Source organism: Hirundo rustica, chromosome 1 (assembly GCF_015227805.2).
Source record: "Hirundo rustica isolate bHirRus1 chromosome 1, bHirRus1.pri.v3, whole genome shotgun sequence".
In the NCBI taxonomy this organism is placed as follows: domain Eukaryota; kingdom Metazoa; phylum Chordata; class Aves; order Passeriformes; family Hirundinidae; genus Hirundo; species Hirundo rustica.
In genome coordinates, this window is record NC_053450.1 from 44542693 (window position 1) to 44566779 (window position 24087).

Sequence of the window (24087 nt, forward strand, 5' to 3'; positions counted from 1 at the left end):
ATTCAAATAGACTCTTTACAAGTAGATCTGTGAAACAAGTTTATATACAAACATTACAATCTTACATCTTCTTCTGGATGTTAGCAATTGCATGTTTTAACATGTTAGAAAGCCGAGACTGTTTTATGCAATGTTGTCTGGAAGCATAAACTGAGTTGAAGGGTTTGACTCAAAGCCCAGTAAATCTATGGACGGGATGCTGTTCTCTTGCATCAAGTTAGTACAGAATTTAGTGCACTTAACCACAAGGCAGAATTCACGTTTTTCTTAGAATCTTTAAGTTATAGCAGGACACTAACTTTTTTTACCTTCTGCATCTTTCAGACATTCCTTGAGGCTGTTCGGGATGTTTGAGATGTCAGTCTTCATTGTACCTTTAAACTGTTTATTTGCAGTAGGAAAGCCAGTGTTTTCACTGGGGTAGCTGTTTGAATGAAGAATTTAAAAATACAGTAGAGCTCTTTATTTTAAGATTGCATAAACCCATAAAAATACTCTATTAGATAAAGTCAGAAAAGGGGTGACCACTTGGAACTGCAGGTTTGTTTAGAAATAAATGCATATATTTTTAAAATACAGTGTAAGAGATAAATAACCAATAGGTCCAAGCAAGCAGGGAGTCTGATATGTTTGGAAATATTACTCCACTTAATGTAATGGCCCACCTGTCATGGTTGAGCACAGCCATGGGTCCTAATTTATGTATTTATGTTTTTGAATCAACTTTTACTACTAGTAAAACTAAACACAGTGAGAGCATTTCTAGTCAAAGGCAGAACACATCAATGGAAAACATAACACTGCAGCTGCAGGAAAACTCCAGGAGATGGAGACAACCTGAAAGTTCTGCAGGTCCACGGGATTTGTAGTACCTTATGACCAACTTGCTGATTTCACAGGTATGAGATAAACACACTACCTATGCCTCATCTAAAATACTTCTACTCTGAGAAAACATAAGGAGTGTAAGACATTTTTCCTGTATAAAATTACTTCAGAATGTTCCAAACAGCATACAAATATTTACATGTGCATATATACATACTGCCAAACAGCGCAGTACTGCTTCCTGCTTTTACCACATAAACTTCAAGGAAAACAAAGTAAACTCAAATGTTGCAGAGCTAAAGGGAGCTTCCTCTTGTCTTGTCACAGCCAAGGGAAGCTGCATTACACAGCACTGTACCAGCTACTCAAGCTCTGGTACTGAACTAGTGGAACCTCACACACACAAGGCTGACTTCTGTGCCTGTGACTTCACAGACAAAATTCCACATTCTGAATTTACTGCATTCTAAATCAGATCCTACAGCTGTCCAAGGGCCATAAACTTTGCTGACAAAGCCACTGATTCAATCTCTGGCTCCAGGGCTAAGGTAAGCCTTGGCTGTTTCTCAAAAGTTAAATAAAGTGGAAAATGTACATGATGCAAATGCTTACTTGCCCATGTCAGTGTAGACCCACACCAAGTAATGGAACTTTTTGACTGAGGTAATGAAAAATTGCAGCTCTCAGCTTTTTTTTGCTACTTGCTCTCTTTAACTGCTGTGGTAACATGCAAGTATTGATTGCTTAAGTTACAAATTCTGATAAACTGAAATTGTGACATCCCTTCAGGAGATCAACACACTACTGCACTGAAAGCATACTGGCTTTGGTGGCCTGGGCTTCCCAGTAAGATTTCTTAGCAAGGCTCAGGAGGAGCTACCATGGCCCACAACACAATGGCAAACACACAATAAGAAACTTATTCCCCTCACAGGAGGACTTCAGGTACACTCAACAGCAGTTCAAACACTTTACTTATGCTTTGCAGTCTACTATCCGTCACTAGACTGGAGAGTTCTTTCCCTGTTTTCCCATACTTATATAGCTCTAGTTATGTGGCATTTGTTACACTATCTGTATAAAAAAAGCAATAACAAAAATAGTGAACTAGGAAAAAAAAAGTATTTCCCACATCTTTCCACTTCAAAAGCATCCCTGCCAATGTAGCATAACACCACATTTCCCTACTCGCTTCCAGGTGATATAATCCATATTTATATAAACTAGTGCAATTGAGTATGTCATTCTGAAAGCTCCAGCAAATTTGGGTCTTATAGAAAAGCCCGAGGCAGGATGCATGCACACAGCAGGGTGCTGGACACTGCCACCCCTGCAAGGAGCCAGGCTATGAGCGAGTGTACTGCACCGTGCTGTATTTGGTGACCCTGGAAGACTTGCTCAGTGTGGCACTGGCAGAAGGTGGCCCTCGTAAGTCAGAGCCCATCAGGTTAAGTGGGGAGTCTGTGATCACAGCATGCTCTTGCCTTCCTGAGCTGGTATCTGTTGCCTGTTCAGCTCTGCTCTGCAGCCCCGAGGCTGTCAGCACCGTGCTGCGTTCCTCTGTTGAAGTGGGGAAGCTGAGCGAGCCCTGCTCTGCAGCAGGCACAAGCACCCTCTCCCTCTCCCTCACCACGACATACTGCGAGTCAGGAAGATCCTGAACTGTCAGGGCTCCTGGCCCAGCACCCGCAGACTTCACCATCCTTTCTGTAACCATCACGTTACTTCCGTGTGGCAAATCAGGGATTTTCACCATCCCCTGAAGGCTCGAGGCAGGTGCCAGAACTCTCTCTGTCACCACTACGTTCTCCTTAAACTGGGGGTCTAAAAAAACAGGGGCTGAGTGGGCAGGAGCCCCCACAGAATAGGATGTTTCTGTCACGGTGACATGGCTCTGTGCATGGCCCGTGGGGAGGGGCTGGGCATTGTGCTGCTCAGAATGGGATGATGAAAAGGTTGTTTCTGTGACCACCTCCTTGGACAGGGTGCTTTCTCCTGTGCCGCTGCCTGTGTGCACGGGTGGGATGGATTGGAAACCACCGCCTGAGGCAAAGGCTTGCTCAGAGGTGGAAGAATTCTGCTGATCTAAGTACTGTGACTTTGCTTCACTACGACCAAAACCTGACTCATTCTTGTAGCCACCGTCTTTCATGTTGATCTGTCTACCTATACATATTTCTGCTAGAGTCTTAAACTTGTCTCCTAAATCATCGAGAAAACGGTCATCAAGATCCCCCTCAATGAAGCTGCAGCAGCCAACAGAGCCGTGAGGCGAGCCTGATTCTCCCTGGGAATAAACTAGGAGACAGTCTTTTGCAGCTTGCTCTTCATCTTCATCCGCAAAAGAGACAGCTTTCTGCAGACAGAAAACAAAAGCAAGCAAAAGTTCATTAATGCCAGCTCTAGACTTCATAATTTTGAAAAATCAGAAATGCTTGGACAAAATGGCTGAAGTAAAAAATTTAACTGATGCCACAGAAACTGTCAACCAAGCGAGGAGTATACCTAACATGTTTTTTCTTTTTTGAAATTAATCAGAATTTGACAGTACACTTGATGAGAAGAAAAATCTGAGATTATATTTAAAACCCTGCATACCGTCACCACCTGCTGCTGTTGCTTCCAGTAAATGTGCCATTTGTGATACTGCTCCATATTAATGAAGAAATTGTCTTAGTTTTAGTACAGTGAATGAACTTCACCTCTAACTAGGTTTTTGTGGGAGAACACCAAGACCATTTCTGAGGGTATCCTAACATTTAAACAAACATTTACTGAGTACATGCTAACATGTTATCACCTACCATGGCCCTTTTCACTAGTGCAGGCTACAGGATCACATCCAAGATGCCCAACAGGAAACAAATCAAAAAGTTAAATGGATTGGTAAAGCAGGGATGCATGGTCCATCATGTAACTTCTTAGGCTCTATGCAGGTTACCTGGCAACAAGGAGAGCTCCCGAGTTCTGGCTACAGTGCTTACAGGGTCAGCTCAATCTGAAAGCAGTGTCTGCCATGGAGCTGCTGCGGTGCTGGCACAAATATCTGTGTATGTGTTTGCATCAACTCCAGTTCCAAAAGCGAAGATGGCCAAATCCTCTGGGCCTGCTGAACCAACCTTATGTAATATGGCTCCTTGGCTCGTGCTCAGAACCACCTTTCTGCCGCATTTAGAGTTCTGGACTGCAAATTAGCTCAGGCATCTGTGTAATGTGCTGTTAGGCACACCAAATTTGACTCTGCATGTTTATCTGCATTTGATCCTGGAAGTAGGCACACAACTCAAGATTCTAACACAAAAATCAGCAGCTGAAGCTATTTGGTTTAGTTACTTGTCTGTTTCCTTGCCCCGAATCTGATATATTTTAGCCTCCCAGAAGTTGTGTGAATACTGAGTATTGTTTCCCTCCTGAAGACTTCATCAGGCAGTAATGCTTACGGAATGTCACAAAGAGAAAGAAGAAAAGGAAATTTCTACTCTTGCAGCTGTTCATCCAGGAGACCAGTAGCTAGAGCACTCTGAGACATACAAGTACCTAAAGCTCAAATCCTTTCCTGGCCTGAGGTGTTGATTCAAATCTGCACAGCTACTCCCCTGCAAAACCACATCAGCTGCCAGCTGTAGGGTGTGAAGACATTTTGCTTGTACAGGTGATGGTGCATGGAAGTCAAACTTTCACTACAAGAAGCTCACCAGCCAAAGGACTAATGATGGGTATAACATGAAGAAAAACAGCTTCAACAAGTATGAACAACCTACTGGCTAAGGGTTAGGTCATTAAAAAAAAAAAAAGAAAGGGGATTGCAACATATGCCTCATACACTTTTGATGAATGGCCCTTTACCCAGGCTGCTGGGCAAACAGACAAGTCAGCCCCACTTACTGCATCAGCTACTTTGAAAATACAGCCCCACCCACTGGTGTATGACAGCTTATCTTTCAAAAACCTGCTCCATGGTAAAGTTTGGAGCTGTGACTCAAGATGAGTCACAGATGCCTCCCTAGAGACCAGTTTCATGTTCTTAAGTCCCTGAGACTTAGATCACACAGTCTTTCTCAGGGCTTTTTCTCCAGCAAGGCACTCCTTTGCTATTGCTGAATATTCTGGATCCCATCCACAAATATCTTCCTTGAGAGAAAGGCCTATTTGTGTCACATCTTGCAAGCATTCAGTGCTAGAAGACTGAGCACTGTCACACTCCAAGTCCTGCACATGTGGCTAATTCAAAAATGCTTAACGCCCCCAACTCCACATGCACAATATCAGGATTGTTTATATCTACATATCTACTCATCTCTGTCATAATATGAACAATATTTCACAATGCTAAGTGTGAACGTCAAAAAAAATGTTCTTTTTGGGTCATATGCTTACATCATTGAAGTAGTCTCTTAAGAATTCTTCATTCATGGCTCCTGCCGCTCCCACAGCAACTCCTCCTCCAGACACGACTGCCTTGCCGTCTACACCTGCCATGCCTCCAGCTGTTCCAGCTGCTCCAGCTGCCATGGCTCCATAGTCGACCGCAGAAAGAAGATGCCTTTGCTCTTCCCATCGTTCCCTGGTAATAGTGCTGTGATGCTCTGCTACGTGAGAGGCAGAGCTGCCTGCTCCCATTAGAGTTTCTTCTCCACTCATTCCTGCTGCTGCCGCTCCTGCCGCTGCTGCTGTTGTTCCTCCTTTCAAGCTCCCAAGCGTAGTGGGTGGAATGAAGCTTAGCACTGGCTACATAAATAAGACAAATTAAGATGTGACATGAAAGCTTTGCTGTATAGCACATGGAACTCACCAAACCAGCAGTGGGGCTGGGTGGGAACAGGGAGGGTGCTGTCTTACGACTTGTTTGAATTTGCAGTTATACGTGTTGCTGCAAAGAGTAAAAGGCTTCCTAAACCAGGGTGCAGCTTCCAGAAGTGTATTGCCAAGAAGGTTCATGGAAATGTTTCTATAGATCATGGTTTTCTTGAAACTCAGAGGATTGAAAATGAAAAAAACCCCCAAAAACCAGCAACAAAAAACCAAACTAAACCCACCCTGCCCCTCCCAAAAAACCCCCAACAACAACAACAAAAAACAAACAAACAAACACACATGGGGGGGGGGGGGGGGGGGGGGGGGGAAGCTTGCAAACCTGTAGGAAGCTCAGCTGTTCCAGGAAAAACTCTGCCCAGTTTTCCTCACACACAAGGGAAGTATGCAATGCCTATCTGCTCTGTGGTGCTGTCTGGCCCTTTCTTTTTTCCTAGCAGTTTGGTTTCCTTGTTAATTATCTTCTAACAAGAATTTGGTGTGAGTATTGGCCCTAAATCAAAGTCTTTCACCTTCTGTTATTGTGCAAAAGCATGTCAGCGTCATGCCCTCTTTTCAAAAAACTTGTTTTGTAGCATAACAGCAAAGACAAAATTTCTCTTGGCCTTTATTGCTCCCTCTGTAGATTTGCACCTTTTTCAGCCTTTTTCTTTTTGACTAAGGGATTTCCTCTGTTTAAAAAATACACAGGGAATTAATTTAAAACAGCCTGACACTTTAAACCAATGAAGGGAAGCTCAGCATTATAACCCATTATTTTGCTGCCTTATCATGCTCCCAAAGGGGTGCAGAGCATTCCAGGCTTGCAAATGCAAGAGTTTCACTCTCTATTGGTTCAACGCTTTTCCCACAGTCCTATCTTCTGTTCAGATATGATCAACACTTGCTTGATTGCTTTCCCTATATTTTGTGATTTAAGTGCTGTGGTTGCTTTTCCTACAGCTGCTGGTGGAAGTCATCTTCGCTGAGCCTCACACGGTTAATTTTAATTATTATTCATGTGTTGTTAAAATCTGTTTAGAGCTCTGAAATATCCACCTGTAGCATGGAAGAGGCCCCAGGTGCCAAACTGAATACTGGGATAGACATCAAAGAGAAGGGCTGTTAGGGATACATGCCTTCTCCTCAGGAGCTGCTCCTTCACTGTTCCACTGACGCAACATCGCTTCACTGTGGTCTGGTATGTCAGCAAACGTCTTTGCTCCACCAAAGCCCTTTGCTCCCAAGCCACCAGGACACAGCAGCAGTAACAGTGGAACAACTATAGGGAAACAGAAGGTTGCTGTTAACTGCGGTTATTAAGGACCTTAGCATACTTACAGCCACTGTAAGTCTGGCCAGCTGTATTTTCAGTGAGTTAGTGATCAGTATGAGGGTTGGCAAGGACTGATGACAGGTTACCAAATATTCAAGGCATTTCTTAGAAGCATATGCTAAGGCCAGTTTCCTAGAGAGCAAACTGACAACTAACACATCAGGACCTGAATCCTGCAGATGGCTACACATGTATGTAGCTAAACTTCTATCAAAAATCTCATATACCAATCCCAAGCCCTGGCTATCACTGTACAACCTCAGCATTTCTAACTCCTCCTCTTCCTTTACTACTAGATAACAACATGGCATCATGTACATTCCACCTCACCACTCCCTTGACATGCCTAGAGTGTTGCCTGGGGGACTCAAAATAACCCAGTTTCAGAAGCAGAGAATATTATTCCTGTGGCATAGACTTTGTTTTATGACAGTTAGATTGCTGCCAGCACAAGCAATAAACTACTGGGAGTTTAAATGCAGCACTGCTACACCTGGCCACACTATAATTACAAATATTCTTATTTTATCTCACCAAAGAACAATGCCACATGCTGCTCTGAGCAAGGCAGTGAATCTGCAGTGACAGAAGAGAGTGGAGAATGTGCTGTGGTTTGAGTAGGAAGAGTTAGGGTTCACCTGGGGACATCTCAGAATACCAAAAGCATTCCTCACTGCTGCCCCACTTGTTATTTACTGCACCATAAACTAATATTAAAAGTTGTTCATGTTAATTTTAAAATGCACAGCTTGAAATCCTTTGAGGGTGAAATGCTGATATTACCAAAATTAGCTGGGGATCTGCCATTACTTCCCACAAGACTAGGAGTTTACACAGAATGTATCAATATGATAAAACCAGGCTAGACTGTTTCTTTCCTGATGCTTTGCAGACCACATTTGCAGTCCTTCTGAGATAACATGAAACAATTACTTACGCAGCAAAAGTAAGAATGCCAAGATGATTAGCGCAACCGCTGCTGGTCCCAGACCCACGGACACTGCGCCGGCAAACTTCTCCTGGCACACGCCATTATCTGCACACTTACAAACAGTCAGCTGCAGAGACTGTGGCAGAGCACAGCTGACCCCTTGGAAATCCTTTATTAGCAAGGGAACTTCAGCTCTGCCTGGCTTCAGGTTTTGTGGTACCAGCTGTATGCTGGTGTCTGAGGCAGAAGTGGAGGGAGGTTAAAGAAAAACAAAACAAAACAAAAAAACAAACAAACAAGAAGTGACCAGAGAGAAAAATAACTCCTGTAAACTAACTAAAATACAACTGTTACAGTCTTTCAACAAATTCCTACCAGTTAAGCCCAGCCAATGCAATGGAATTAAGTTTAATTAGCTGTTGCTACAGTATATGTGCTTTTGTTTTTATCAAGTAATTCATGCTGGTAAGTGAGCAGCCATGCTCACTTGCAGCCTCAGATAATTGTGAAATTTCACATGACCAGAGACTTAGCATGGAAGACAGCCCAATCACCAGTATAGCATCAACCATGTAATCTGGATAGATACAGGCTGAACTCACAAAGAAACAGCTTTAGTCTTGAGGAGATTAATCTGTTGTAGGCTGCAGACAGAGATCAGGAGCAAACAAAATACCTGCTCCTGTGGCTATGTCATGTTAAGGACTAACTAGGCAGAAGATCACAGAATGATTAAGACCAGGAGGGACCAAAATGCAGCATCTGGCCCGACCTCTATGCTCAAGCAGGATCATCCTAAAGCACATGGCACAGGAATATATCCAGACAGATCATGAGTCTCTCCAATGAGAGATACTCCACAACCTGCCTGGGCAATCTGTCCCAATGCACAGTCACAGCGTAGTAAAGAAGTTCCTCCTCATTTTCAGGTGGAAACTTCCTGTGCATCAGCTTCTGCCCACTGCCTCTTGTCCTATTGCTTGGCACCACCAAGAAGAGCCTGGCCCCATCCTCTTGGCACTCTTCCATCAGATACTTAGAGACATTGATGAGGTCCCCTCTCAGTCATCTCTTTTCACGGCTGAACAGGCCCAGCTCCCGCAGCCTGATCTCGTAAGAGAGATGCTCCAGCCCTTAACTATCTTCGTTGCCCTTTGCTGGATGCTCCAGTAATTCTGCATCTCTCTTGTTCCAAGGAGGCAGAACTAGACATAGCATACCAGATGTGGCCTCATCAGGGCACAGGAGAGAGGCAGGTTCACCTTCCTGCTTGCAATGCTTTTCCCAATGCACCCCAGGACACCATGGACCTTTTGGCCACAAGGACACACTGCTGGCTTGTGGACAGCTTGTCATCTATCCCCAGATAATGCAGCACTGCATGTTTTCCAAGAGAAGATAGGGATAGCTTGACTAGCATTATTCAGGAAATCCTGGTAAGCACACATGAGGTATCAAGCCAGGTAAAGATGGTCCAGGGAGGCAACACACCCTAGAGGACACGTCTGGACTTTTACAATCTTTAGAGAGAAGGGAGCAGAATGCAAATTATGGTCTTAATGCCCGACTCCATATATAAGGTTGTTTTATCCGCCTCAGTCTGTCAAACTGTTAGTTTGGCTGGAATTAATAAATTACAACCTCAGAACTTCAAAGAACTGAAAGTAATTAAAAATACATTTTCTTACCATTTCCAGATGCAATTATCCATTTTTCTGCTGTCCCTTCTGGCTCATCAATGACAGTAAAGCTGAAGGGATAACTGTTTGGGTAACCATCCAAATCACGAGCTGTAACATCAACTAATTTTGCATCTGAGCACACAGTCTGCACAGGGTTCACAATAACTGGGCAGTTATCATTCTCATCTTTAACTTGAATGACGACTGTGCCAGTGATTGTTTTCCTAGGGGAATCTAAGAATCCAAAATATGAAAAATTAAATTGATTTGCACACAAAATTTTATCTTAAAATAAATTAAAAAAAACTAGTATTTTCCAAAACAGCAACATTACTGAAGTAAGTTGAAAGAAATCTGCCTAGAGCTTATGAGAGCAGTGCTTCATTCCCAGTGGTAATAAATATACTGACAAAGTTCTTCTGAAGGCAACCTGTTTTATTACTTTAACTTAAAAAAACCCCAAAACCATCCTGTATGGTTACACAGCAACATACAGATTATAAATGAAGAATTCTACTTAGATACAAAAGAAGTTCAGAGAGTCTTTCTTGCTTAGAAGTCAAGAAAACTCAGGACTATGAAGTCTGACGATAACATATTGAGATATTGGCAATTCCCACCTTGACAGTAGTTTCCTATCAGACCTATCTTTGAAAAATTTTTATAAAAAGTTCACCTCCATCCAGTTAAAGAGGAGAAACAGACACCTTGGGAATGCATTCCAAAAACCAAGCTGCCTGCTTCTCTCCTTTGAATACAGAGACTGCACTTAGTGCCTAACTTTAGAGATGGGTAGATGAAACCAACTAGACAGGCAAACAAACCAACTTGTGTGAAAACAAAACCCTCTCAACTTACCAGTAGTTACACCCAACATGGTGATAGTGTAGGTACCATTTACTACATAATGTGATTCATAATCAAGTTTTTTAGCAAGTCGGATTTCACCTGTGACTGAGTCTACAGTGACCCAGTTTGCTGCATCTTTTCCTTTCATGTATCTGATGAAAATCACAAAACGATGGACATAATTATAATGAGGAAAACAACCATTGGCAGAAAAAGCAGCTTCATAGTATGTCTACTTGTCATTTAAAACAGAGATCAAACATCTAAGTCTGAGGCCTGATGCTCTTGCCACTGTAATTGGTTACAGCTGCAAACCTACCCTGAATGTTGAGACCTGCTTTTCTCTCTCAATCAAGGATTTAGGTATGGGTGCATTACAGAAAGTACAATCAGGGAGTGAGACTGGAACAGGAGATGGAGCTGCACTGCTGGGCACCAACCTCTTCCCCTCCATCTTTGCTCCCAGCAAAAGCTGAGCATTAGACACTCATTAAAAACTGTATTACAGGCCTAGGGGAAAGGGGTCCATCCCTGGATGTGCAACTCCGCTGTGCACCATTTGTAAAGGCCATGGTGGTGGTTCAATAACATTCCAGCTGAAAAGCTATGATTCAAAACCCAAGCACACACATGGAGACATATCTGCATTACACCCTTTCTGTCTGACTGATAAGTGTTTCTAATGTTTCTGTATATTCCTTCCTAGTTTTACTGGAGACAATGGAATCAGATAGGTAAATCTAATCTCAAAAGCAGACAGGTATGACAAATGCATCATGCAAACACAGACAACTTCAGCCCAAACACTCACGTCTTTGCCAAAAGAAAAGAAGGAGGATTTTCATATAACCTGTTTTCTGCATAATAGAATATTGAAGATCATGAAGGTTTAGGTGTGAATTATCCTTAGCAGAAAATTATTTGAAATTATTTCAGTTCAACACGCAAATTTTGACAATAAGATATGACTCCTGACACACTCAGTTATGATAGCTATTTAAAAATGCTTACATAATGCGCTCTGCTATTTTTCCCGTGTCTTCATCGTAGGCTTGATACTGTCCAATAACCTGTTTTATCTGCAGTTTCTCACTTGCTTCAATAATTTTTGTGCCACCAGGGAACACAGGGCCTTCCTGCACATTGATCACCTTAATTTTGATGGGAATTGTTTCTGCTTTGTAACTGGGTTTAATTGACTTGTGAAACTCTGCTTTGTTTGTAACAACAATACCCAAGTTTAGGCTTTGCATTTTTTCATAATCCAGCTCCTAGAGCAATAAGAAAAAAAAAAAAAAAAAATCAGAATTTGTCAGAATCTGATATCTAGGAAACACACATACATTTAATATTTAAACAATACTATAACATCCTTATTTAAGTAATAAGGATGTAGATATTTAAGTAATATTTAAGCAATAAAGATGTTACAGTACAAGGAAGTTTCTTAACCTGGTAATCTCGCTCATTTTTATTGGATGACATCATAGGTATGGCTTTATATTACTGAATGAAACTAATTTAAGGTATGTGAAAGGAGTCCTACCCATATGTTCTGCCTGTATTTTCAGTGAATCAGTCCTCAATCACCTGGCTCCTCCAAATTTATGTGTTTGCTTTTTTGTTCTTTTTAAACCAAATAATTCACTTAATAACACCCTTTTTTTTTCTTTTTTTTTTTTTTTTTTTTTTTTAATAATTAATAGTTTTCAGATTAGGAAACCCAAACAGGAGAAAAAAAAGCTGCTTAGGGCACTATGCATCTTCAGTACTTGTGGACTAAAGAAGAGTGAAAATTTTAAAATAGACATTTCTATTAATGGAAAATAATTTCATTATCATTTCACCTTATGAAAACTCATAAAATAGTCTGTAAGCCCATGGCTCATGGAACAGATGCTGCCTGCATTATCAGTGGCCAGAGGAAATAAAGAAATTTATAGTGAGATCATCAAGAACAGGAGAAACATGAAAGTTTACAGCATGTTAGTACTGTTGCCCAAAGGGCAAGGGAAGTCTGGGGACTTCTACCCTACTACGTATATTTGAGATCACACAGAATGTAAATGGAAAAGCTTGACTAAATTATTATTTTGCGTGGAATTACTGAATGCATTAAAAATTTGGCAAAGGAGTATCCATTTATTTTACAAATTGACTGAATTTTACATATTGACTGAATAAACACAATTTGTCAACATAGATGGATGAATTATTCCAATATTTAAAGTACAATCTCTAAAACCTATACTTACCTTCACAACGGTCAAAATTCCTTCATTTGTTTGGGTATCTGTTACAATCTGGAAAAAACCACCTTCATTGCCAGAAACGAAGGTAAACTTTGCCAGCCAGTTATCAGAAAACTCTTCATCTCTGTCAAATACTTTTATTCGCATAATTTCTACATTTGCTCTGTTTTCCTCAATGCTTCCTTCAAACTGCAATAAAAAAGAAAAAAATCCACTCTTCAAAAAGATGCCATGGTTTACCTCATTTCATCAGTGCAAGGAATTTTTGCACAAGGTCTTATTATGGGATATTGACATGTGGAGGAACATGGTAAAAATTGTGATAATTGTACTTACTGTACGACTTTCAAGAACAGGTAGATTGTCATTGACATCCAGAATCTTGATTTCTAAAGAACATGTTGCAGTATTCCCACCTATTTCATCACCACGGTCCTTCGCTTCCACCACCAAAGAATAGCTACTTTGTGTCTGTCGTGGTAAGAAAAAGGTGTTTAATCCAGGCTAAAAATTCTTCCTTTGCTATATTATCTCTATTACGTTTTAGTAAAGATTCTTATGTTCAATTGTAACTCCTCTCTAGCTAGAGGTAAATCTCACACACAAGTGCCTTGACAGATTCTGCTGGAGTAGAACTGAGGCTTTGGAAAGGATACGGGACCTTCACATTTTCCCCACAAAGAGGCAGACTGTACTTACATAGCAAAATAAAAAATTCCAGTGGCCACGAACAGGGACAGGACCAGTGAGACCTGCGTGTCAGGACACGGCCAGAGGCAGAGCCACATCCCTCAGCCACAAAGCTAGCATTCCCATCACCATCTGCTGGCCAGGAAAAACTCTGCAAGCACAGGTCATGTCCCTGGTAATATGTCTTTCAATGCACCTGTCCTAACACTTTGAACCATGAGTTGCATGGCAGGCTACAAAAGTCCAGATGCAACCAGCAGCTTTGCAGGTGGTGATCTAGGTTATCTTTGCCATACACTCCCCAGCAGAAAGAAATGATGCCTTGTTTTGGGTACCTGCTGCCCTGACTGAACAGGAGGGACAGAAAGCAACAACCATCAGCTGGTGATGTGCAAGGGAGATGCTGGGGGGTTTACAGCGTTGATCCCACCACCTCCTCCCTCAATCCCGGGAACGCATTCATCAGTCAGACAAGGCTTAATCCCAAGGGAAATTAAGAAAGGTAAGAGAGCCAGCTCTTCATCCTGCAGGCAGGGCTGAGGTTGCCACAACAGCACCAGAAAACCAGTACTAACAAATATCAAAACAGGAAGGGTTTTTTTACCTCTCTGTCAAGGTTTATTTTTGCTACCCGAACCTCGCCAGTATTCTTATCCATGCTGAATGCATTGCTAGGGTTTTGGGAAACAATCTTGAAAGCAATTTTGGAATTTAGGTTATTCGGTTCATCTGCGTCTGTTGCATTTATCCTCATTACAACTGTATCTGGAAAACACAGTATGTCCCGTGTTTACACCACCATGCAATGGTAAATATCTTTACTGTAAAGTCAAAGATAAGATCATTTTGTTAGATGCACTGCACAATTTTCTGATGCTCTTGACTTTATTTAATGCATGAAGTTAAAAAGTGCTCTTAAACCCAAAAGCTACAAGTTAAAAAAGAGTATATGTTCTAGCCATGAAAAAGATCGTATCCACACATTTGTAACTGACAGAATTCAATGCACAAATTAAACAACAGGTCAAATTCTCTCAGTAATTCTGACAAAAAAATGTAGATACCACACAGAGCAGAAAGTACAAGCTTTTGAACAATGAGCTACATTTCCCTCACACATTATTCAAAAGAGAGCACTAACTATTCCTCTACCTGAACATTATTAAAACCATTGATCTGTATTGATGCCCTCCAACAGCTTCGCTCAAAATACACAATGGTACCCTGAAGCAATCCCCTTAAAACTTATGGCATGAGGCTTTATCCTGTGGGAGAGGGTGCATCTCAGCATCTGGAATTCATGCCAAGAGCCATTACATACGGCCCCTATAGACCTGAAAAACTGTTGAGGTTACTCAATACCCTACCCACGTGGATGGGCAAGAATTTGTTTCCTTGGACTATAGTGACATTGAAATGGACACACTGCCAGCTATTTATTAGGTTGTTTTATTCTAGCTTTTCTAATCTTCTTGAAAATAATCTGTTGCTCTTTTGTTTACTGGTGTCAGTAGGAAAATTGCCATTAAGTTGCTCTTCAATGGTTATGGCGCAGCCATACGTGCTTACCAGCAAAATACCTCTCCAGCCCACAGATAAAGCAGGGCTTTGGATGAGGATGGCAGAGTAAAGTCCCTCCCAAATAGGCTGTGTCTACTAGGCTAGAAGGCAGATTGCATTTCCTGTGCAATTCCTGCAGAAGAACTCTAGTTCCTGGATTTGTGCTACCTCTTACAACAAACCAGAGGTGCCCACAAGAGGAAGTATTGTTCTCTCTTGCCCCTAGGGGGACGCTCTCCCTTAATCACACAACACAGCTTAGCCTTGAATAAAAACCTTCATTCACACATGGATAACCTGGCTTATGTCAGCAAGAGAATGTGCCTCTGTTACTGCAGATATACTGCTCAAAAGTGCATATTCACTTGTGCCCTTACATATGCTGGGAAAAGGAAAAGTGAAAAAAAAAAAAATTAAGTTACTTGTTTCGCTTAATTCTTCAATTGAACCAACAAAAACTTCATGTGAAAACACTGGAAAATTGTCATTTATGTCCACAACTTTAATTGGAAGGTCAATTGGTTCTTCCAGTTTTGCCCCATTCTTATCTAGTGCGTGGCCTCGGACCTGATAATGCAGACAGAAACAATAAATGAATCCAATGAGTGATTGTCATATATACAAACATATACGCAAAACAGAAATACACCCATTACCTATAATAAAGTCTAAATATTATAAAAGCTTATTATATATGCTTATAAATACAAACAGGTATACACAAATATCCAGAAATACATTATATAGATGTATTATTTCAAGCAGACACATTTAAAGAAAATAAATAAAAAATGGACAGGAGGAAAAAGAAAAAAAAAATTCACTTACAAGAAGAATTGGTGTCTTTTCCCTGTCCACCCTTCCTGTTATGTTCAGGTCACCAGTCTTTCCATTGATAACAAATAATCCATAAGGCGGTTCTGTTACTCCTTGACCAGATATAGTGTAAGTTACTACTATTCCTGTATCTTCAAGATCTGAATGTATCTAGTAGGAATATAACAAATTAAATAGCATTGAGTAAATAAAGTCACATTTAAAAGCAACAAAGTATTTTTTCTATCTTGTAATGAACAAACAAAATTAAATATTTAACACATTTCCCTGCACTCCTTTGACTGTGGAGATGTAGAGACGAATGCAGAATGAATGAAGGGCTGTATGTTCTGTTTGGTAATCTGGTGCAGGGAGATGAGAAACATCTGGAGCCAGGAGCTGACATGGGAGGTCAGACGTAAGCTAGCAAGTATACCAGGACTGGAGAACGGATAGGGTGGAGGAAAGGCCAGACCTGGAGATGAACACATAGAAGACGCTATAGAGAGTAGAGACTACACCCGTTCTCTGCTGTCAGCAGATATTCAAAACATCTGGAAAAGTGTGTATTGTGACAGTATCACCATCAAGGGGCAGCCCAAGCAGAGGGCAACAGCTTGCTACCACCTGTAGTCATTTTATGTGCTAAAGTGGCAGGAGCGGTGAATTTATGTTTCAACACTGGTGCTGGACCAGATGCGTATCGCTCTTTCACAAAGGGTAAGACCTTGGTTATTTTTAGCTCTGTACTAGGTATACATAATCATGCTCCATGTACACCTTTCTGCCCAATCATCACCAGCAGATCTGGGACCCACTCGCCAAATTCAACCCCAGCTGAGTATGGGTGGTGGGGTGAAAAGAACTCAAAGATACTGCATTCCCCAGAAGCTTAATGAAAAATGGGGCTATGAAAAGATGAATGACAGAGCCAAATCAGGCTTTAAAAGTAAAGGAAACAGAAAGAAATTTGTCAATTTTCAGTTGCGCTTTAAAATAGTCCCTTAAAATTAAATAGTCCTTTAAAATTAAAGAAATACTTGTGCATGTGTTTAGGAAAGCTACACTCTTATTTTACTTTTTCATCTCTATTTTTATATGTATTGCATATTCAGCTGTTTTCTGGGCTTACTCTAGCAATTGGATTCTTATGGGAATTGTCCTCCTCCTCCCGTATGAAAGCTGGAGGGACTGTCCATTCTCGCTTCTGTCTGACTAGGCTGTTGGGATAAGACAACACGCCACTCCTGTCATTTCGATTATAAACCTGTGAAAAAACAAGATGGAACATCAGCATTACATTTAGTCATTTCAGATAAATAATTTATTGCCGCTGTAGCCAAGACTTCTGAGCAACTTTTGCTGTTTCAGTAGCTAGTAACTTCAAAATCATGGTGCAGCATCAGCCTTCTGAGTCACAATCTAAGAGCTATATAGTCCTCAAGTTGGTTGAAGAGGAAAACTGCAATGGTCTTTTCATCAAGACAGAATTAGGCAAGACAGGCTTTAAAAATATAAGCAAGTTCCCAGGATCAGTGGTTGGTTAAAATACTCCAGCTCTGGAAGATTTAAATGCTTGTCATCAGATGTGGGAAGAAGTTTGGCACTAAGGCAGTTTTGAACCACCGTTTCTGCCTTACCACCATGTTTATCTTCCCACCAATACTGCCTTGCATATTTTAACCCTCTCTCTGAAACAGAATACATGGAAAAACAGGCCTCTATTCAACCCACCCAATGTCTCTGCTATCCCTGTCTAACTACACCTCATTCTCACTCTGCAAGACATCCCTCATCGTTCTGTTCATTTTAGTTTCTACCGTCTCTGTAAACTTCCAGATCGACAAATTCAATGAAACAGTGGTTTTTCATTTACTGAGTTCAAAAAAGCAATCTACATTTTTACTGTGTTAAGGGAAGTTTCTCTAAGTTCAATGCCACTCTAAGTGATGGATGTAGGAATCTATTCACTTACTTTTCAGCTTTCATTTCTCCATTCATTATGCAGCTTTCACATTTCAGAAAATGGTAGAATTCAAGACATTTATCAACTGAAATAAGGTATGGCTTTGACATGTTGCTCAGAGAACCCTTCTACAGGCACTGATAAAGAAAAAGCGTTCCATTGTATCCTACCTTCACGTAGAGCCCATGTCCATAACTCAAACAGATCTGCAATGGAAATTACGATAGTCATTATTAATTCTATGTCACTTCAGCAGTACTAAACTTTAACTTTTGTGACCTGCTTCATAAGAGCAGCAAAGCCACAATGAAGACAGCTTCTGACCTGTATAAATAAATATTTATTTACCTGTAACAATTTTTGAAAAGTTCACCTATAACCACTGGCATTAAAAATATACACTCTAAGTACATAATAATTAAATTTGGCACCTTTTTCCTAGAAGGAAACAGATTATAAGCAATTAATTTTTTTTTTTGCTAATAACTTCAGACTTTACAGTAATTCTTCAACAACCATTTTTTTAGTGCTGAATAATGTTTCAGTATTCAAAAATGATGAGGATGTGCACATTGATAAGTGTTGGTTGCTGGCAGCACTTTGGAGAAGCTTCCTCTTCTGGGCAAGCCTTGGATTTGTGTCTGTGGTAGATTACTAATCACATCAGAGAAGAAAATTGGATAAATGGTGTTTAAAGGTAAGAACTAACCCAAACATCTGCTGAAGTGACAGAAGCAGCTCTCTTTACTCGGAACCTTGCTGGGAGGATAAACGGCATCGCTTATTTCAACAAGGCAGATGCACTTGCTCTGACAAAACCTTGCAGGCTAACATTCAGTATTGGGCCTGCCCACTTCTTCACACATCAGGATAGGCCAGGACAGCTGTGCATGGCCTTGGATGACTCAGTTAGGTGACAAATCCTGGCTGGAAGAAGACAGCTTATCAGTAACCTTGTGTTTATGTCCACTTTCCAAGCACCAAAGACTCTGGAAGTAACAACACCCCTCAAACTGCAAAAAATGTAGGTACTGGGAAGCAGCAACAATAAAAAGTAGGCTACTACAACATGGGAAACCTACAAATCAAGCTTTTGAACTTTGCACAGGTACAAATACTGTTATTATTCTGAAAACTATTACTACTTATATTTTGCAACTTAGGTGATTATTTTCTTAGTCATACTACTGCCTAAGGCAAAACAGGCACAGAAAACGTGGTTTTCTACTCAAATATGTCAGTCTCTAAATGGTTTCTAGTCTGTTCACTGGGCTCTCCCTATTCCTCCCTCTGACTCAGCCTTGATTACTGAATTGATGACAGCTTCTTTTTTTTTTTTAAAAGATGTTATCTTGTACCCACACGATCCAGCAGACTGTGTTGAGCAATACAGCAAATTTATGTTTCAACTTGTTCAATGAAATCGTTTTTCAAATGGTATTTATCCCAATGTATATGTTCTGTAGCAAATTATCAAATTATTTATTAAAAATTTATCAAGCAGTAAGTTTCGTAATGGATATACATAATGAAGGGTACAAGATCTCACACCAAGCTGTTTTCATGGATGTTCTTAGTCTTATTTGATTTTACTAATTGTATGGGTTTTCAAGATTTATTTTCATGACTAATGAGATTACACCAGCAAGAGTGACCAAAGAATTTTGCTTTATAGTCAAGGTTTTCCACAGAAGCTGCAACTCTTCTGGAAGGTGAAAAATTGTCAAGATGTCATCAGAAACATCCTTGCTTGTTTTAACTGGTAAACTGGAGGGAAAACTGTAGAGGCACCTGGTGAGAACTTTCCTTGTACTGGAAACCTGAGAACCTGGTATAAACAAAAGTGTCTGAAGACCAAGAACAAGCAGGTCTTCCTCTAAGATGCATGCCAAAATTGCATTAAAAATTCCACTAGTCGTTATAAAAAATAAAATCTTTCATTAAGATAAGTAAAAGTAAAAATCAATTTGTTTGCATAGTAGCAAATGTCCCTCAAAACATTCCAGGTTAATGCTGAGATAGAAAAAACCCTTTTGCTCTTGTATTATTCAATCTACAGTCCACAGGTAGCCTCACAAGGGACTTCGAAGATATCTACAAAAAATGTTTAGAAATGACAATTTCATTCACAAAATGCATAAATACTGGGGGGAAATACATAAACAGATCCAGGCTTTTTATTAAAAATTTTTAAAGATTCTAAAAATTTTAAATAGGGGGAAAAACACTTTTCCATGACATTTTCTTCAAGGACAAGTGAAATGTCAGAATTTACTGCCAGTTGAAATGTGAATTTTCTCCCTCCGACCCCCCCCACCCTTTTTTTTTTTTTTTTTTTTTTTTTTTTTTTTTTTTTTTTTTTAGTATCCTACAGCTGCCTCCTGTTAAATGGCTCAGAGCAGGAAACTCTTATTTGCTGTGGATCATAGTCTTGGCTCAAAAACCAGACATCTACTGACGACACCTGTTGACGAGAGCTGAGAACACATTATCAGAAGACAACTGGACGGTTATGAAAAAAAAAAGTCTGAGGCCTCAAGTAATGAAATTGTAATGAAATTGTAATGAAATACTACAGGAAAGCAGCAGGAATAGGCAAGAGGGAATGGGAAAGAAGGGAGTGACTGCCATGTATAGTGACTGCAAGGCTGCTCCTGCCCAAATACCTGTTCATCTATAGTCAGGAAGTGATTAAAGGACTGAAGTGACTAAAGATTTTCAACACAAAACTCATATTTAAGCTGTAAAGCTATAAAGACTGAGTAACCAAGAAGGTATGTGTCTGTATTTACTACACCATGAAATAGTAATGACTAGAAATGTGCTGTGTTTTAGGAGATTTGGAGCTTGCACCTCCTGTGAGTCAGTTTGGTATTGAAGACAACATGTGAAGACCTCAGAGAAGCAAGCAGGGGGGACCATCCAAGGTCATCTACTAGCACATCTCCTGGTCCTGGGGAAAAAAACAAACTACACCCAAAGCTGCCTGACAACTGTTTATCCTATTTTTAAAAATGAGGGACGGAGGTCCCTCAGCCTCACTAACCCAAGGGGGTGCCTAGACAGTCCTACAGATGAAAAATCCGTTAATTTTCATCTTCATTTTATTATCCTAACTTTTAGCTCCTTGTAAATTGACCATATTGCTGCTTGCATGATGTTCAGAGTAAGGCACACAAATTTACATATCTAAGCGAAAGCTAAGTGCCTTAACTTTCATTATGACCAGCAGAAATGTAGCCAATACCAACAGAGATCAGAACGCTGTTCAACTTGCCCCCAAACCAGTCAACATTTATTTCTCTCTGAGCTCTACTGATTGTAAGTAGGTCCAATTAAGTATTGTAAACCCAATACAGGACTTGTAGAGCAAAGCATTTGATGCAGAGAACCCAACACCATACAACCTATGCTTTGATGGATCCTTCAGACTAGAATTAGCTTGTTCCCACAGATCAAAAATCTACAAGCAGATGGATGCACCTTTCAACATGGAGATGCTGATCAACCCAGGAGGGATATGATTCACACATTTTTGACATTTTCTTCAAAAGTACAATCTGATCCAATCAAACAGGTGCACTCAGCATCCACTGCATATCCATATACCTTAACAGAAACTTAAACATCTATATTGAGAGGTCTCAGCCTCAAACCTAATCTCCTTTGTAATGCTGACAATGCTCTCATTGTATGGTGCAATTCCCTTTTCTTCTACCCTTCATGTATATGCAAACTTATCAAACATCTTACTCACTGTCTTTTCTCACACATCAGTTCTTTAATTTCCCTTAAAAATCATAAAACAGGATTTTGTGACTTTAGATTGCAATTTTTTTTTGCTGTTCTGTAGTCTCTCCTGGACAGATTCTTTCTTCTGAAGTCAGGTATCAAAAGTAACATACCACTTCAGCTCAACAGGATGGATAAAATACTGGACCTTGTATATTTCCCTGCTTTCAGACCTCACCACAGCTGGGTTTTCCCTCATTTATGGAACAATATTAAAAAGTTGAATCAATCCACAGATGCTTTTAAATACTTTTACCATGTTTCAACATGTTACTGACAACAGAAGCTAGGTTGCTTTGAATTAGCTCACCTCTGCTCTTTGTAAAACCAAGCATCACTTTGTGATGGTTTCTATTTAATTTGTTTCTATGACTTCTGAAAATTAACTGCTACTGACTCTGATATTACAGTAGTGATCCAATATATTCAGGCCTAAATTTCATCATACCCAGCCCAAGTCTAACATCCCAAACATCAGTGAAGTACAATCTGAGGAAGATGTTCAGAGAAAAGGTAAATCTTGCTACTCCCATAGTTAATATTCATACATATCTGGCAACTATTCTTTCACTCAAATGCAGGAAGTGTTCCAAGACTTCTTCTCTTGAAGACATGATGTCCAGCCCCTTTAGAAATGACCGAGAAACCTCCCAGTCTAATAATCCTTGATAGCCGTGCCCGCCCGGCAGGCCCATGGCTCTGGGTGTGCGCCCTGGACACGCTCCAAGACAAGCCCAACCCTTTGAGCGCACCACCATTCAGCACAGCCAAACATTCCTGGATAAAGGTCAGAGGCAGGGGCCTGGGGAAGTCTGCTGTGACCTCTGTGAGGTACCCAGGGATGATGATACAAGGATGCAGCCTGCAGGCAGGGAGGGAGCACTGAGAGATACTTCCAGGAAAAATGGGGAGAGGAAGAACCTACCATTCCTGATGCTACTAAGACAGAAGATGCTGTGAGAAGACACTACTTTTAGACTAATTTTCTTTTTCAGTAGTTTCTTAAGATTCATAAGAAATAAATGTCCCTAATCAAATAACAAACTTGACTTTTTGCCACATGAATGCCCAGATTAGAAAAAAACCCCCAACATTTCAAAACCCAGCAGTGCCTCTCTTTCTCTTCTGACATCAGCCAATTAAGGAAGCTTTATTCACTCTAATATTCTATCCAACAATGAGTCTTTTAGGCCAAACTGAGTTGACTCTCAGTACGTCATATCCTGACCCAGCCTTAGCTGAAACTGAAGATGATGAGGATTGAGAAAAATAATGTTTTTCAGGGCAAACTAAAAGCACCCCGAGCCAGTGCAAGCCCACCAAAATGGACAATGGTGTAGCTTCAGGTATTACAGAGAGAATATATAAAAACTTTTGCATAAGTGGCACTCCACGTTTTCCATCATTAATTTGGACAAAATGAGGACAAAACGTTTTCCAACCAAACCCCATCTACCAGCCTGCTGTAAAAACACGTTTAACTGCTGCTGGCCAACTTATGCACAACAATATATCTGTATTAAAGTTATCAGGCAACAGGTCTCCAGCTAATAAATCTGATTTTGCAGGTTCCCAAGCTCAGGGAACAAGGTCCCGACCCGCAGCACTTTCCTTTCTCTCCATGCAACAAGGCATTACTGATCCCTGCCCAGCTGTTCGGCTGTTCCCGGCACAGCCTAGGGCATGGCCTCCACCCTCACCTTTGTCTGAGTGTTGGCAGCCCAACTTCCGCAGGCATTCTGCCAGCCTGGGAAGGTGAAAAGCAAAAGAAAATGCCGCAGACACAATGAAGAGTTTTCTGTAAACCAGCTGGAAAGAGCTAGAATGCATCAGTCCAAATCCAACAAACCAAGCGTTTCGTTCTCAGTTTGTTATGAGACAGACAGTCATTGCTTTTAGCCTGAGAAATTAATTCATAGGATGGAAGATCTAAAGGCTTATGGCTGAAAAATAGTGAGGGGAGGACAGGAGAAAGTCTGGATTGTTACGAATTTGGCGTAATGTCCTGGATTGTTAAGAATTTGGTGTAATTTTTCTAAGGCGATAAAGACTTCCAAGCTTTTAAATTCATCTTTCCTTCTGGCACTGCCCCCTCAGAAGGGAAACGCAATTTAGTATGGAGTATGTTGAACATGGAGACGGCAACAGTGCGAACTCCTCAGCGCATTCCTCTTCCTCCCGAGGCCTCAGCAGCCCCACCCATCCCAGACCCCGTTCCTGCTGGGATTTCCTACCTCCACCTGCTTTTAAGCAGCAGACGGCGATGGCTTTTATCTAATTCCCAAAGAAAGAGAGAAAACCCGTTTCCCAGCAGCCACATGCAGGCGGCGTTGGAATGGCAGCCAAGTCCCGACGGGAACACCTCTCTCCGGCGGCCACACCCGGGCCCCCCGCGGGGCTACCAGCGCGGCTCCATGCCCGGCAAAGCAGCGCCCCGGTACCGAGAGAGCCCGCGGCAAAGCAGCGCCCCGCACTCACCAGCAGCGCCAGCAGCCGCACCGCCGCCACGGGGCCCCGCGACATGACCGCCGGGACGGGACGGGCTCAGCTCCTCCGGCCGTCCAAGTCAGGAATGCCGGCGGCCTGTGGAAGGG

General features: G+C 41.2%; 1 protein-coding gene across 2 annotated transcripts; it reads right to left on the reverse strand.

Annotated features, from left to right (window-relative positions):
• Positions 1–66: 66 nt before the first annotated feature.
• Positions 67–24087, reverse strand: DSG2 (desmoglein 2). 2 transcript variants are annotated; one of them, XM_058420761.1, is made up of 15 exons: positions 23972–24087; positions 17872–17907; positions 16868–17002; positions 15748–15906; positions 15342–15486; positions 13964–14124; positions 13006–13140; positions 12673–12858; positions 11429–11688; positions 10427–10569; positions 9575–9802; positions 7893–8123; positions 6755–6901; positions 5206–5552; positions 67–3184 (listed from the first exon to the last, which is right to left on the reverse strand). In XM_058420761.1, exons 1-15 carry the CDS (start codon positions 24014–24016, stop codon positions 2174–2176), a joined length of 3369 nt encoding a protein of 1122 aa, XP_058276744.1. In that variant the 5' UTR covers positions 24017–24087; the 3' UTR covers positions 67–2173. The 2 variants fall into 2 exon arrangements, with proteins under 2 accessions (XP_058276744.1, XP_039942491.1); XM_040086557.2 differs by having other exon boundaries at positions 74–3184; positions 5206–5556; positions 6759–6901.

Coding starts and splice junctions, on each gene's coding strand:
- DSG2 (XM_058420761.1), bottom strand. CDS start 24,016: ATGTCGCGGGGCCCCGTGGCGGCGGTGCGGCTGCTGGCGCTGCTG. Junction 12,859..13,005: donor CTGTTCTTGAAAGTCGTACA/GTAAGTACAATT, acceptor TTTTTATTGCAG/TTTGAAGGAAGCATTGAGGA. Junction 6,902..7,892: donor GGCATTCTTACTTTTGCTGC/GTAAGTAATTGT, acceptor GTTTCCCTATAG/TTGTTCCACTGTTACTGCTG.